The following is a 15711-nucleotide window of genomic DNA, read 5'->3' on the forward strand; positions in this document are numbered from 1 at the left end:
AGAGAGATGAAAAGGTAGCCCTCTGCAAAACCAAAGTGCTAGACCAGCTGCAAAGCCAGGAAGAAGGCGACCCAACCCAACAGGCCAGACTGCCTGCGGTCTCCCAACTAGAGTGACTGGCTGGCTTTCCAAAAGATGAACATGCAGAATTTAGGTCAGCATGCAGAGAGAATCTCAGTTTGTTTACAAGAGATGGAGAGCGTGCATTCCTATTAAATGCCTTTGAATCCCAGCGATGATGAGAGACCCAGGGCTGTTTACCACTTGGGATATTTACTTTTCTCATATACAAATCAGCTTGGGTGCCGTCAGAGCTGCCGCCACCTCACACTGCAGCCTTCTGACGTCCCTGCACTTCCCCAGTGCCCACACATGGTTTGAATTTATCGGTTTTAGCAGCTTTCATTTATATTGTGTGAGAATCACTGAATGACCAGCAAACAGAAGCTCTGATCCGTGTCCTGGAAAAAACACAGAAGTGTGAGGAAGGGGGTTGGAGGGAGGGCTGGGAAGATGCCTCCAATCCCAGGAGAAGCCCTTAGGGCCCCTGTGGGAATGAAGGATCAGTGGGAAACCACAGCCCCATCTGGGGGTGAGCAGGGGCTCAGTGGGCACAGTCATCAAAGCCGAACACCTGGGTGCCACAGTGGGACACACGAAAGGCTGCCTAGATGTTTGACCTCCTGGAACCAAACATCTGGAAATCTGGGAACAAAGCGGGGGTAGTTGGGGACTTTCTGTTTTCCACCTGGATACTCAGGCCATGATGTGTAGATACAGCGGTAATTTTACAGCTACTCCTAGCATCCCTGAGTGTGTACTTGGAGCCAGGCCCTAGGCAAACTCAAGTCATTAGATGAGGTTCCTGCCCTCAAAGAACTTCAGTCTATGGAGGAGACAGACATGTAAGCACATAAAAGACAATAAAATAAAAAATGCTCTTTTCCAATGAGGTCAGAGCCAGCTGAGACAGTGGCTTTGAAGCAGCAGGGTGCCATTACGGTTTACCAAGCACTCACACCTGTCAAGTGGGGTCGGCCAGTGAGGGACCTGCCCAGGCTCATTCTGCTGGACTCCTGATCCAGTGCTCTCATGATTTACGGACCATTTACAAACCGCAGATCCTCCCATCTCCCACCTCTGCTTGGTGAGCATTCCGGAACTGCCTGCCTCACACCACTTCCACTTCTAACAGGTGGAATCCCCCCAAATCTGCCATCAAATGGGCCACATGAAATGCAAGGCCATGTCATCCCACAGTAGCTGTTTTATAAATGGTGATCAGGGTCTCAGGCTCCTCACAAAAGGCTGATCTTTAACTACGGTTGGTCTCATTGAGCCGCCAGACTACTTTTATGATCCAGTTTCTAAGAGAAAACACACCCGCGCTCCTGTTCCAGAAGCTGAGAGTCCTTCTCCTCTGGCCCAGCAGTGGGAACATCCTGGATCTGATGAGGGAAAAGACCTTCACACGGCAGCTCCTTCCTCAAGCCAAGGGGCTTGAAAACTTTCAAGCAAGTTTGGGTGAGATAGATGCTCCAACTTGACGAATGAGTGAATTACAGAACATAGGAGTGGGGAACAATGACCCCCAGTGCACCCAGGATCAAGCCCATGCTTCTTTTGTTTGTTTGTTTTTTGTTTTTTGTGGTACGTGGGCCTCTCACTGCTGTGGCCTCTCCCGTTGCGGAGCACAGGCTCCGGACACGCAGGTTCAGTGGCCATGGCTCACGGGCCTAGCCGCTCCGCAGCATGTGGGATCTTCCCGGACCGGGGCACGAACCCATGTCCCCTGCATCGGCAGGCAGACTCTCAACCACTGCGCCACCAGGGAAGCCCCAAACCCATGCTTCTTAACATGGCTTACAAGCCCTCCACTGTGTGGCCCATGAGCCTCTCTGGCCAGTTCCCTGGTCTCCTATTCCTCCAGCAAGCACTGTCCATGACCATAAGTATGGTCTCTCGGTCTGAATCAATACCACCATCAGCCCCCGCTCCCATACCTGGTGCTTCTCCTGAACCCCGGGAACACCCGTGTGTCCTTCAATACCGAGCTCAGGTGGCATTGTACTGCCAAGTATAGTATGAGTAATGTATGCGTACTCAGGCCAGCCAGGTACTCATAAGGAGGGGAGGTCTGTCTGTTGTATACAATGAGCATCTCACCAGCAAAGAAAACTACCTGGACAGCAAGGATGCAGTCTCATCCATCTTGGTAGCATCTGTAGGGCTTCCAGAGGACCCCAGGGCCTGCAAAGCCCCAGCCACCATGGGGCGGGGGCTGAGGGTCAGTGCTCAACCACGACAGGCAGGCAGGAACTGCTACCCAACCCAGCAGGGACTCCTCGGGCTTGGGGATGGGGGTGGCCCTCCGTCACACTTCCTTACTCCTGCACCCACCCTAGACAGTTACACGAAGAAGTGTCCCAGCCATCCAGACTGGTGCAGTTACAGATTCACAGCTTCCACTTCTATTGGGCCCCCAGCCTGCCCTGCCCTTCCTTCACCTGCCAAGGTCGGCTTCTGCTCTCAACCTGTACCTCTCTCCTCACACCCCCTCCTCACCTTAGGTCCTGGCCAATAGGCCACCTCACTCTCTCCTTCCCAAAGTGGCAGCCTTCCTCAGTGGGGAACATCAGAAGTCTATCAACTCCCTGGATCTCCCAGTCTTTCATACTTCCAATCCCAGAAGACAAGCTATTACCCCACCTTTCTCCCCCCACCCCCCCCCCCATTGTCAGATTTCAGTCCCTTTTCATAGATGCAGGGAGGGTGAGAGCACAGGCTCTGCAGCCAGACTTCCCGAGTTTGAATTCTAGATCTTCCCCTCAATGGCTCTGTGACCTCAAGTAAATGAAATAACCTATCTGTGCCTCAGTTTCCTCACCTGTAAAATGGGGTTGAATAATAGTATGTACCTGAGAGACTGTGGTGAGGATTCAGTGGGGCAGTGCATATAAAAGACTCAGACTCATTCTTGGCACTCTGCTGTGAAGCACCTCTCTCTGGGGTCTATTCAACCCCTCCCTTCCTCACCAGCCCCAGATTCATGACCTGGAACTAAGCCTGGCACAATGTAGTTCCCAGTAGTGCTCAGTAAACAACAGAATGAAGGAATGGATGGGTGAACAGTTTCATAATAACTAATTCAATTCACTAAGTATGTGCAGGGTATTTCTCTGGGAGAAAGAGAAGAGGAAAAAACCTCACATACTGAGTACCATAAACAGCACGGCACACTTAAGGGCTAATAAAATCCTTGCCAGGCTTTAACCCCGCTTCTCCCCATCACTCTGAGTTACTGCTCTTAATGTCCCACCTACTTATGCAATAGAGGAAAAGGACCCTCAGAGAGGGAATTGCCCCAGGTCATGCATGGGTCTAACCCATGGCAGAGCTGGGCCTGAAGCAGGGGGCCTTCAGCCTAAACTTTTTTTCCCTCCTTTTGATGTGTCCGCACTCCAGGGAGCAGTGGGAGATTGTAGGGAAGCTGAACTAGAACGAGTATGGCCAGACGGTCAGAAAAAAATAACCACGCTCCGGGTGGCTGGGCGTCACGGTTCCCATCAGGCCGACCCCCAAACCTGCTCTGGATGATGCTTGGTGTGTGAGAGACTAAAGGATCGAGAACCATTTTCTCTATGGGATGGGCTTCACCTCGAGACACAGTGTGAAAATGGGCCAATAACAATAATTAAAATGACCATGACTTAAACCACCGCAATTAACATTCATTACCTCTGAGTGTGTGCGAGGCAGTCAGCTACGTGGTTGACATGCATTACCTCATTCACTCCTCACAACACACCAGGAGGTGAATGCTATTATGAGCCCCAGTTTTTCAGATGTGGAAACAGACCCTCAGTCATCCAGCCCGAGGGGTGGAGCTGGCATTCCACTTCCGGTTCAGTCTTTTTCTGAAAGTATCAAAAGATCTAAGTAGAAATCCTGGCTCCATCATTTTGCACAAAGCACTTAGCCTCAATTTCCTAAAATGGGGGAAATAATACTTACCTTTCAGGATTATTTTAGGAATTTACTGTGATAAACCTGAGGCCTAGCACATAATAGGCACTAAATAACAATGGCTGTCTTGGGAGCTGGAGAGGAAAAGGAGAGAGTAGAGTCAATGGAGGGAGGGGTAGGAAGACTTTTCTTTGCAAACCTTCTGCATTTCCCGTCCCAGCACTTCTGCCTAACAGTCTCCTTCCTCTTGGCAAGGCCTTTTCCACTCCCATCTCCATGGGCCCTAGTACTGTTCAACCTGCAAGGTCTCCATCAAGAATCCTGCATTCCTTTCTCACCACCCTCTCCACAAAACTATACTGATGGAAGCAGAATAATATAAAAATCACCTGCAAGACCACCAGCAGGCCTTGGCATGGGGGTTATGTAGAGCTGGGTCAACTCAACATTCCAGTCAAGGTCAATCAAGCACAGTGACAGTGCATTATTGTCACTGAGGTGCCAAAGTGACTCAGTTCACCCATCCATGGCCCATCCATAGCTCTTCAAGCTGCATCTCAGCCCCAATAGAGGGTCTGGAGCTCAAAAATATCCCATAATCCAGGAGACTCTACAGCCACAGGGAGGGGGGCCACTGGGGGTCCGATTAGGGGAGGTTGGTGGGGGGGAGACAGGAAACTGGTCTAGCCCCCCTCTAGGTGTCCTCCTGGGGGGGCCAGGAGGAAGAGCTATCCAGTGGCATGTGAAAGACTGTGGAAACTGCAAACCGCGATGCAAACAGTTGAAATTATCATTGCCAATCAGGCTTTTGTCTCTCCTCAAACTCAAAGCAGAGCAGTTCAAGAAAGGGAAACCGTGTGAACTAGGGCTAAAAGATGATCCAGAGAGATATCTGAAAGGCGTTCTCTGCCCAATCTTCCTTTCTAAAAAGGGGTTTCAAATGGGGTCTGAGGCTTAAATTACAAACCACCTTAAGTCCCCAGGAGATAAAACTGGTCAGGACACTACAGAACCTTCACAGGGAGGAAGCAGGTAAGCCCTTTAAACAGAAGAGGAAGTGGAAAAGGCCTGGCCTTTTATCTTTGCACTTTGGCTTCCCCCGGTAGGGCTGGCCAGGGGACGCGGGCGCTGGCGCCGCCTGTTTGGTCGCCAGGGCTGGCCGAGGGTCAGGCGGGGCCGCACGCAGCACTTCTAGGAAATGTGCACTTTCGCTCTCGGCATCCCGTCCACTGAGGCAGCCCGAGCAACGCCAACTGCGCCCAACAGCGCTCCGAGCCGGGCTGGGGCGAAGGTGGGCAAGCCTGGGAAGCGTGCATCTTCTGTGCCCCCACAGGACACCACATTACCTGCCACGGCCACACACCCCCGCCCCCCCACCCCCGCTCCACAGTGTAAGGCACTTCTGTTCCTTTCCCTCCCGACCCTGGAAGGGAGCACAGGGAAGAGCATCATAGTTCTTGGTCACTTTCGTATCTCCAGCACAAATCCCAGCATCTGGCACACAGTGGGAGCTAAAAAGCATTTCTTGAAAAATTATATGATGATGCTAATTTAAAGATGCAATAATAACTATGTGTGTCTGGCACTTTTAATCAGTTAATCCTCACAGCAAGCAGATGAAATTGATAGATAGGAAACTAAGGTGCAGGAAGGTTACCCCAACTAGCCTCAGGTGACCTGCACTCCCAATGAGTGCAATGATTCTGGGCCCTGAAGGAGCACCAGCCCGTTCTGGGCCAGTGCCCCGAGGTGTCCTAAGGGACTTCTGAGCTGAGTCTTGTGCTATGCTGTGTGAATATAGACTAATTCTTGGTTCTGAAGGTTAAATCAGACCAGGATGTCCCTCTGAATGAGGGAAAGAGGGAGGAAGCTTTATGCAGAGAAATAGGCTCACAAGGTAAGAGAAGCAAAACTGAGTGCTTTCCCCTGCTCTTCCTGACCCGCTGGGGAGAAAAGGGAGAACCCCAAGAATAAAAGATGACAGGGTCTCATCACTCAGGGCCGGGAAATATGTGCACTGCCTACGGGGGAGGTAATGGTGGTCAGGGACCAATCTGAAAGCCTGTAGGTTCCCCCAGGGAAACTACCTTTGCCTAGTCAGGGAGGAACACAGGCTGGCAGCAGGTGCCACTGAAGAGAGACTGCACAGGACCTAGGCCATTACCCAGAAATGGCCCCAGGGCCCTGACTTGTGTGGGCCAAATCTGACGACCTTCTGGCTCTTTTCAAGGGTAGCCAAGCATTCAGAGTGACCCCGGTACAACTCACCCACTGTTAGGGACGGAATGTTTGTGCCACTCCATCCATATGTTGAAGCCCCAAACTCCATTATGATAGTATTTGGAGGTGGAAACTTTACAAGGGAATTAGGTTTATAAGAGGTCATAAAGGTGGGGTCCTCATGATAGGATTAGTGCCCATCACCAGAGCTGGCTCTCTCTCAGTCTCTAACTAATATAATGTGATGTCAATTAAGCCTCAATAAAAAAATCAAAAAAGAAAAGGAAAAAACCTCACAATGCTCAAAACCAGTCACATCATTGCAACCTAAACTCAAACTGCTGACTTATGTATGATCAGGTGGTATCAGCCCAGAGGGAACAGTCCAATCTGGTGACCATGGATGAAAGTCTGGCTATAAAGGATCATTTGCCTGAAGAGTCCAGGCTTTTCAAATGACTGCCCTCAGGAACCTTTATAGCCAGACAATAAAAACTCGGAAGGGCTCTCAGGTAGAGGGAACAGCATAAGCAAATGCTTGGAGGCCTGACCATGGATTGTGTGACAGAGAGAGGAAGGGAGAGAGAAGTAGAACAGGTCAGCAGCACTGCAGCCCCAAGCAAAGTAGCAGGTAATGGATAAAATTAAACATTTTTCAAAGAAAATTAAGTGGGGGATGGAGTGAACCTGGAGAAGTTCACATGAACTCTGCGTAGAGAAGAGGAGAAAAAAAGAAGGCTTTGTCTGCAAGGAACAGACGAGTAAGAGAAAACAACAAAGTGTTCCAGGAAGGAGAGGGAGAAATCCAACAGTGACCTGTGGATGTTACAAAGTCCTCACCAAATGGACCAGCGACAGCACTGAACCGTCTCCGTGTCTCAGGTGGGCAGGCTGAGGCTTTCTGTGAATACAGAGGCCGAGACGCAGCCCCCCGTTAGCATCCAGAGCTGCCAACACCTCAACCACAGGATACACCACAGGGCCCCAACTTCAGAACTGGAACACATCCAGTCTCATTTTGTAATCAATTGTGAGCATATTTTGAGCTAGGTTTTGAAGCCAGGTTGATTAGGAAAGAAGACTGCCTCAGTAATAATTATAATAGAATGTAAAATATGTAAGTGCCGAAAGAATACTATAAAACGCCATAAACAATTCCACGGAGGGAAAGAATAGATGTGGCTGGGTCATCAAGGAAAGACTTGCACAAAGTCTTCCCAAGCCAATGAGATTTAGGAGCATTCTGGGAAGACTTCCTGGAGGAGGTACAGCATTGAGCTGAGCCTTGGATATCTCATAGGAATCAGGAGTAGAAGAGGAAAGGAGGAAATTCCTGCAGAGGGAGAGGGCCTAGCACAAGCAACAGCATTTCCAAGCTTGGGGCAACGTTTTGTGTTCCAGCGGATATTCTGCGCAGATTTAAAAGCCTGCGGATACTGGAGGAGCTGCTCAGCCAGACGGCTTGGCAGCCGCTGAGCAGAACTGAAGCCTGGGCCACCGGCTGCCTGTGGATTAAGTGGGCGGACAGAGAGCCAGTGATGGGAGATAAAAGGGAGTGAAGTGGATAATATTTAGAAGCAAACTCGAGGGGGAGAGAACGCGGCAGCCCGGCTGGCAGGCAGCAGGCTTGTCCCATTCTTCAGTTTCCTCCCTCGGAAAGCTGCATTACCAGGCGACCTCTTCCTGGCTTTGAGAGATGTCCAAATGGGAACTATTAACAAAGGCACGGGCACGCTCCCATTTTTATCTCCGTCTCAAAGTGCTTTGCCGCTCAGGCTTTTCTCTTTGGCCTGGGATCGGCTGGTGGGTGAGTTGCTGCAGGAAGGAGATCACTGTGTTTGTGGATGGGACTTCTTGGAATTCTTGAGAACTGGGCCCTTCCAACTCTAAGATTTTAGAAGTCTGTGTGTACGAGCTGAAAAAATGTCTTCAAAGCTAAGGGGCTAGGATTTCACGATGCGAAGATTCTTCGAGTCCAAAAATGCCTCTGAGCCTAATGTTCTAAGATTTCCCCATTCTTAGATTCTCTGAGCCTCCAAGTCCCGGCTCAGGATTCGGAGATTCTGTAAATCAGGAAGACGTCATGCTGTGTGACCTTCTGATTCTGAGACTAGAATATTTCATGACATCTTGGTCACCTCTGGCTTTATGGCCTCACTCTCCTTTGATGGAGGTACCTAAGCCATCCTGTGCGTCTGCTCCTGAGTTTGTTCCCCTCCCTGCCAAACCCCATGTTGGGATAATATATTAAATGCTAAAGTCTGAGTTAACCAAGTCAGGGGAAAAAAAAAAAAGGACAGAGCCTGCTGTGCTGGCAGGGGCTCTTTGCAAACAGCTCTCCGGGCACACAAAGAGTCTGAGAGTACACATGCCTAGGGGTCAGTGCTAGGGGTCCCCCAAGTGACTTCCACACCGTGTGACAGACATTTGCTGAACAGCTCCTAACCGCAGGGCTCGGTGCGGGAGCCACGGTGGGTGTGGCAGGCTTCCAGAAGCACAGCGCGGAGGCGGGGCCAGAAGCAGCTTGCTCCCAGGCCAGGATCTGGAGTTACACGTGCAGACTAGGCCAGCCTGTGCTTGGAGCCAGTACTGACCCAGGGGCTCTCACTCTGTGGCTGTCTTCTGGAGAGAAGAGGGCTCAGCACAGTCGGACATCCTCAGGGGTGCCCAGCGGTCTTAGGGGAGGTGTCTGGCCCCTTCACTCTGGGGAAGGTACATAGATCTGATGGGAAGCCAGAAGTAGGGACGAGTACTGAGAACTTGAGGGACCAAAGGTCGGTGCTGCTGTAGCTGCCAGGGAGGCTCAGGTGGGGTGTAGCACCCAGCAATAGCCATTCTTGGAGGATGGGAAGTGAGAGTGGGTTCTGCAAGATGGAAATGTATAACAGCAAGAGAACGTAAGAACGGGCTCTCCGTGTGACATGTGGAGACAGGACACAGGGGAGACTAATGCACAGGTGCTCCATGCCTCAGTTTCCACGGCTGTAAGAAAGGACTAATAATGCTCACTCTCCCTGACTTGGCAGTGAACTCTCCAGGGGAAAAATCTAGGCTGTTTCCCAGTCTCTGCTCCCAGCATTGTCCTGGCTGACACTAAGGTGCTCTGGCTGAAAGAGTGAGGGAGCCAGTGAGGGAGAGGGGTCCTGATGACGGGCAGGCTCCAAGGCTGGGCAGCTATCCACCAGACTGTGCCATGATGGGCTGGGGCTCTGTCTGCCCTGCAGGCTGGCCACAAGAAGCAGCAGGTCACCCACCGGAATGAGCAGGCTTCCGGATGAGTAGGTGTCGGCAGCAGCCCGCCACAGACAAGCCTGCCAGCCCCTCCCAACGGTGGAGAACTCAGGCTCGAAATCTCAGGGTGGCCCAGGGCCTCCAAGATACAAGGACTGAAGATGAAAACCGCAGAAGTCAGAACTGGGTCGGGCCTGGAAACCGTGGGACAGAGGGGCAACCTAGGCCCAGAGAGGGACAGGACAAGCCCAGAGTCACAGCCAAGGTAGGGATGGGGTAGGGCTAGAGCCTACTTTGTATTCGACGACCCACTTCATGATTTCCACATTTTGTGTCCTTGTAGGATGGTGTGGACCCGTTAAAGTTCAAGGAGGAGGCTCTTCACTGGGGCTTGTGTCATCTTTCTTCATTCATTCATTCATTCATTCATTCAATAGTGCTGGATGAAGGAAGGGAAGCAGGGATCGTCATATCATGGTTTCTGACCATTCATTCATTCGTTCTCTCTCTAAATACTAATTGAGCACCCAATAATATGTGGTATTGATATAGGACCTCTGACTATAACCAAGGACACCCTTTATTCAACTGTGCTGCCTAGCCTGTGTTAGGGGTGCCGTCTTCACAATGGTCCCTTGGAAAGCTGGGCATGCCTTTGGGAACTCCTAGTTTAGAATAAGATTCAATTTCTAAGCCAGGGAGAAAATCAGTTTCGGCACTTTTCAATGATCTCTTTCTATACATTTTTTATATTTTATTTTATTTTTTAGAAAGATATGGTGATCTCCCTCCACTCCAATACACACACACGTCACCAGATAATGCCATCTGACTGTTAAAAACAAAATTATGTCAGCTCTCGGAATCTTGAAGAACATGGACTCTGGCATCAGACACTTGAGTTTGAATCCTGAGCCTGCCTCACCTGGCTGTATAATCACAACCAAATGACTTAACCTTTTTAAGCCTTAATTTATTGTCTGTAAAAGGGATATGATACTCTGCCTTGTCGTATCTCTGTGAGGATTAGAGATGATGTACTTACGAGGTCTAATGTAGCGCCCTGTACAGAGATACAGCTCAATAAATGATGACTTTCGGGTTTCTAACTCCCTAGAGAGGGGGCTGTAGAATTTTACAAACATTTCGGACACCCTTGGCAGCCAAGCCCAAATGTTCAGGCTCTACGCACATTGGATGGATAGCATCGGCATGTTAGCTAAATCACAGCCAAGTACAGAACAGCAGTGTCCCGTTTTCTTATTTTGCCCAGAGAACCACATAACTTAGAGGTCTCCTCATCTAGTGCCTCCACTGTACTGAGTGGGGGGGACTGAGGCCCCCTAGAGGGAGAAGGAGGTCTCCTAATCAGCCCAGTGTGTTTGTGGCAGCTGGTACCAGTCCCCAGAGGCAGCCAGCAGAGCCGACTGAAATCTGCAGGTCCCAAGATTGTCACAAGATCTGGACTCAAAGCTCAGGCATCCCCAGGCCCCTGAGGGCAGGGGCTGCCACCACCCCCTATTACTCCAGCTTTACTTTGTTCAGCAAAGCATGGGCAGTGGACAGGGCTGCTGGCAGAAGGTGCCAACAGGGCAGAGCTGATGCTTGCCATGCAGCCTTCTCCCTTCCTTGTCCTGAAGCCGCCCGGACTCTTTTCCAAGCTCAAGCCTTACATCTAGGTAGTCATTTTACCCTCTCGACAACCTCCCACAGGTAGTAGCTTCTCACGTCCTCACAAAACCAGCTCAGTTGTGAAAAGCTGGTCACTACTGCCCAATTCGATTGTTAGTTAAGAACACCAGCGTTACATACAAGTCATTGGCTTTAGAGCCAGAGCTGGGACTGAAACCTAGAAGCTAGTCTCCCATCTCTCAGCCCACTATGCTGAGCTGTCTGTAACACATCACGGAAATCTTCAGAGGACCTGCCTTTACCATCCCTGCTCCAGCCACATAGTCAAAGGAAATAATTTCTCTAGAAGTATAAATTCTCCAAGAAGTAAAATTTTAAGCCTTTAAGCTCTAAAGGAAAGAAGAAAACAGAAGAAAGGACTGAAGGAAGAATTGCAGGACACGAACTACCTACATGGAGGAAGTCTAGAGAATCCGCAAGGGGCAGCGGGAGGGGCGCATCCTTCCTTTAGAGTCAGGCAGACCAGCTCTGTTCCATATTAGCCACGTGACCTTGGGCAAGTCATCCAGCCTTTCTGAGTGCCCACCTTTGAAAGTTCCAGGGTTGCGAGACTCCAACAAGATGAAAAAGCGTGCGGAGCCTCCTGCAGGGTGCCTGGCACGTGGAGTTGATTATAATCGTCCCATGGAATGTCAGGGCTGGAGTGGCTTGAATGATGACCTAATCCTGATGTCTCATTTCACAGGTGGGAAAAACAAGGTCCAGAGAGGTGACGTGACTTGCTCAAGGACACAGAGCAAACTCATGGTGATGTTAGGTCTAGCACCCTCAGTTGATATTAAAATCAGAGACCACGGCCAAGAAGCTGGATCTTTCAAGCTGTGCGATGATGGAAGAAACTTTTTCAGTCATTCCTCTAGCCCATGTAGCTTTCTTTCTCCATTTAGCAAGGGAAAATGTGGTATTTCTGACCAGAAGAAAATATAAAATTTTGAGAAATACTAAAGTTAAAACTAAAATCGGGCTTCCCTGGTGGCGCAGTGGTTACAGAGTCTGCCTGCCGGTGCAGGGTACGCAGGTTTGAGCCCTGGTCCAGGAGGATCCCACATGCCGCGGAGCAACTAGGCCCGTGTGCCACAACTACTGAGCCTGCGCTGTAGAGCCTGCGAGCTGCAACTACTGAGCCCGTGTGCCACAACTACTGAAGCTTGCGTGCCTAGAGACCGTGAAGCCCGTGCTCCGCAACGAAGAGTAGCCCCCGCTCGCCGCAACTAGAGAAAGCCCGCACACAGCAACAAAGACCCAGCGCAGCCAAAAATAAATAAATAAAATAAATAAATTTATTAAAAAAAACACACACACTAAAATTCCAGTCTTAACAAACAGGCGCTCTCTTTTAAGGCTTTTTTTTCCGTCCTTCCTCTCTCATTGCTCCCCCTCCCCAAATATTTTGCAATAACAGTAATGCTGGGAGGAAAGAAAAAATAAAAATCTGATGCACTTAACAGATATTTCAGTACAATAATGCATCACAGATGTTCATATCAAACTGTGCATGCGTGCATACAATTTTACTGAGAAGGCTGTTGCATTTCTGACTTCGGGGTTGGGGATCCCTAACAACCCCAACTGCCCAAGCTCTGGAATCCCTCCCTTCACAGTTAGCCCACGGCTGCCCACGGGGATGGAGGAGAGATTTCATCACCTCGCTCCAAAATGATAACAGGACAAATTGGCGGGGTCAGGCACTCTGGCAGGTGGTGAAGGGTGTGCAGATTAGGGAACCGAGAGGAGTCCTGTTTTCTTTTGTTCAGGACTTGCTTCCTACAGCCCTCTCGAGGAGCTGGACCCAAGAACAATTTTAAGAGCGGGCCCGGGCTGGTGATGGGTGGGTGCATTTTTGAAACCAGAGGTTTGAGTCTGTTTGATCTTCAAATGTGGGCTTTGGAGACTGTCAGCGGGCTCCTCGCTGGCCGATGAATGGCTCTCAGGAACTTTTCCTAAAACATAACCTCACGCACTTTCCAGCAAATGTTTTCAACCTACCAAAGCCGTCCTTTGGTTGAACAGCAGTGTTTCCAGACCTCGAAGAAAGATAGTTTTGTTGTTTTAAGAGAGACAGATTAAAGCCAGGGGCTCTTTAACCAGAGTGTCTGTGTGCGCCCTTCGCCTCTGGTCGGATTCCTCTGTGGTTGGTACAAAGAGGGTGTTGAGAGTGACGGTGGATCCCCCCACCTCCCCAACCTAAAAAAGATATCAAGGCCAGACGTGAGGCCTCTGAACAGAGAGGCCTCCTACAAACCTGCCTCCAGAATGAGATGGGCGGCAAGCGCTGGGGAGCCCGACGCAGATAATATCAGCTCCCGAGGCTGGCAAGGGAAAAGTCACTTCAGAGGGAGAAAGCCGGTAGGTTCAGAGGAATCAGCGCTGGGCCAGAGAATGCACAGGATTTTTCCCCGCGGAGAAGGAGTCAGGCGTAGTCAGAACCCTGCGGGGCGTGACTAACTGCCCCAATATTCCTGCCACCGGGGCCCTCTGGGTAAGGGCTCCACAATTATGGGAGAGCCAGCAGGAGAACCGACAAACCCGCCTTTCATTTGGCCGGCAAATCAATCTGCCTTCTTACCTCCCCGGGGACAATATTGCATTTCCCCTGGAAAAACAAAAGCCAGAGATCTCCGAAGGGGGATCAGTTTCTGCCCCTGTTTCCCTGGTGAAGAGCTTGCAACATCTCAGGAGCAGCCAAGCAGGTCTGGTTCCAGTGGCAGAGTTTCTACTCTGGCCAATTTATGGGGCTGTCTCCCTACGGGAGGAGTATGTGTTGGGGACCACACCACGCTTGGGGCATGGGCCCGGCCTCCTTGCAGGAGCCACCAGCCCTGACTCAGGGACTGACAGCCCGTTCTCAAGGCGCAGATGTGCACTCATTGTTCCCTGGGCCTCAGAGTTGAGCTTGGGGCCAGTGAGTTGTGAGTGACCTCTGACCACGGAGATGGAGCTTTTCATGACATTTTGCTGGATCAGGTCTCTGGCAGCCAGAGACTTTAAACCTCCTAAGCTCCGCCCTTCTCCCTGCCCCTACACCTGAGGTTCAGAAATCAGAACTGTCAACCTTTAAGTGAACACATTTCTCTGAAATTATTAACCCCAAAACTCTCCTGGCTGACTTTCTCCCAGCCTAGGGGAGGCAGTCCGAGGGTCACCTGGAGCTTTGCAGAGGCCCCGGGAAATCTGGCAGCGCTTAACAGCAAGCCAGGGTCACTAGAGACCAGGCCCATCGCACTTCTCCTGCCCCCCCCCGACCCCAACCCCACCCCCAAGAAGCCCGTCTCCCTCTATTCGTCCTCCGTACATACACACAGCTGCCTGGATGCACCCATACAACAGCCTCAAGACAGCCTCCTGCTCTTGAGACCCCAGGGTCTCAGGGAAAGTCAGGCCCAAACTGAAAACTCTTTCTTTCTGTTTTTCATCACTGTGATGCTCCGAGGGAAATTCTTTCTGCTTGGGCGAGCACAGCAGGTGGGGAGTGTGTATCCCCAACAGGTAGCACCACTGAGATAGAAGAAAACGCACAAACTCTTACCCCCAATTCCAGCACATGCCAGTTTGCCCTCATACCACCACAAAGGCAGCTCAAGAGCTGCCCCACAGCCCCAAAGACCCTCTCCCTTTCAGGGAAGGGCAGGGTTCTGCCTGCCGAGGGAACACCATCAGAGAAGAGGACCAAGGCGCACGGGGGCTGCCGGGCTCTGGGGCGGGCGCTGCGCGCTTACCTGGGAGAAGTTGAGCCCATTGAGCGGATGACACTGCTCCTCCACGCGCTCCACGGCCCCGGTGCTCTTCTTCATCTTCTCGGCCCGCTGGGCCAGGTAGAGGTCCAGCACAGGCACGCCCCGGGAGCGCACGTCGGTCTCCGTGAGCGAGTTCACCATGAGCATCACCCACACCGGCCTCTTGCGCTCCCAGTTGCCCGCGATGGCGTTGAATAGATAGTCGGCGTAGAGCCCCTTGCCCCGCTGCGCGGGCGTCATCCACGACGGCATCATCAGCTTCACGTAGTCCAGGTGGCGCTTCAGGCGCCAGTAGAGCTCACGGGGCAGCACGTCCTGCAGGTTCTCCCCGTGCGGCAGCAGCTGGCAGCTGGCCAGCGCCGAGATGGTGTAGGGGTCTGTCAGGTCCAGCTCAAAATAGACGCGGGCGCTGGCCTGGAAGGCTGCCTTGGAGTTGTCCGGGATGAAGTCCCAGACGCGGGTGTAGGGGACGTGGATGGTGCCAAAGAGGTAGGCCGGGGGGTCGCGCCGAATAGTCCACAGGAAGGAGTTCAGGTCCCTCTGCTGCAGGGGGGCAGGTAAAGGAAGGCAGTGAGGCTGAAGGCAGTGGAATTAAGCCAAGGTTAGAACAGAGTGGGCAGGTGGAGCTGGGGATGGAAGGCAGAGAGCCACACGGGGCCATGGGAAGAAGCAAGGGCTTTGGAAGCTGAAAGACCCATATCTTAGCTGTATGATCTTAAGCACACTGTTTCACTTCCCACAGACCCAGTTTCCCCATCTGTAAAATGGGAGCTGAAAGCAGCCACCCCAGGGATTGTTGGAAGAATGAAAAGACACAGTCTATGTAAATAAGCCCGAAGAACAGTGCCAGGCACAGAGGGAGGAGGCA

The 15711-nt window shown here is 51.4% G+C and overlaps 1 protein-coding gene across 2 annotated transcripts in view; it reads right to left on the reverse strand.

The window, feature by feature from the left end:
• The window catches only part of TRABD2B (TraB domain containing 2B), a 217007-nt gene that overhangs the window by 199476 nt on the left and 1820 nt on the right, over nucleotides 1–15711 (reverse strand). For both annotated transcript variants that reach the window (XM_082615075.1, XM_082615074.1), the window contains exon 2: nucleotides 14826–15386. In XM_082615075.1, the coding sequence (XP_082471201.1) occupies nucleotides 14826–15386 (561 nt within the window). The remainder of the gene's footprint in view (nucleotides 1–14825; nucleotides 15387–15711) is intronic.

This window comes from Mesoplodon mirus, assembly GCF_964341445.2.
Source record: "Mesoplodon mirus genome assembly, chromosome: 3".
NCBI lineage: Eukaryota > Metazoa > Chordata > Mammalia > Artiodactyla > Ziphiidae > Mesoplodon > Mesoplodon mirus.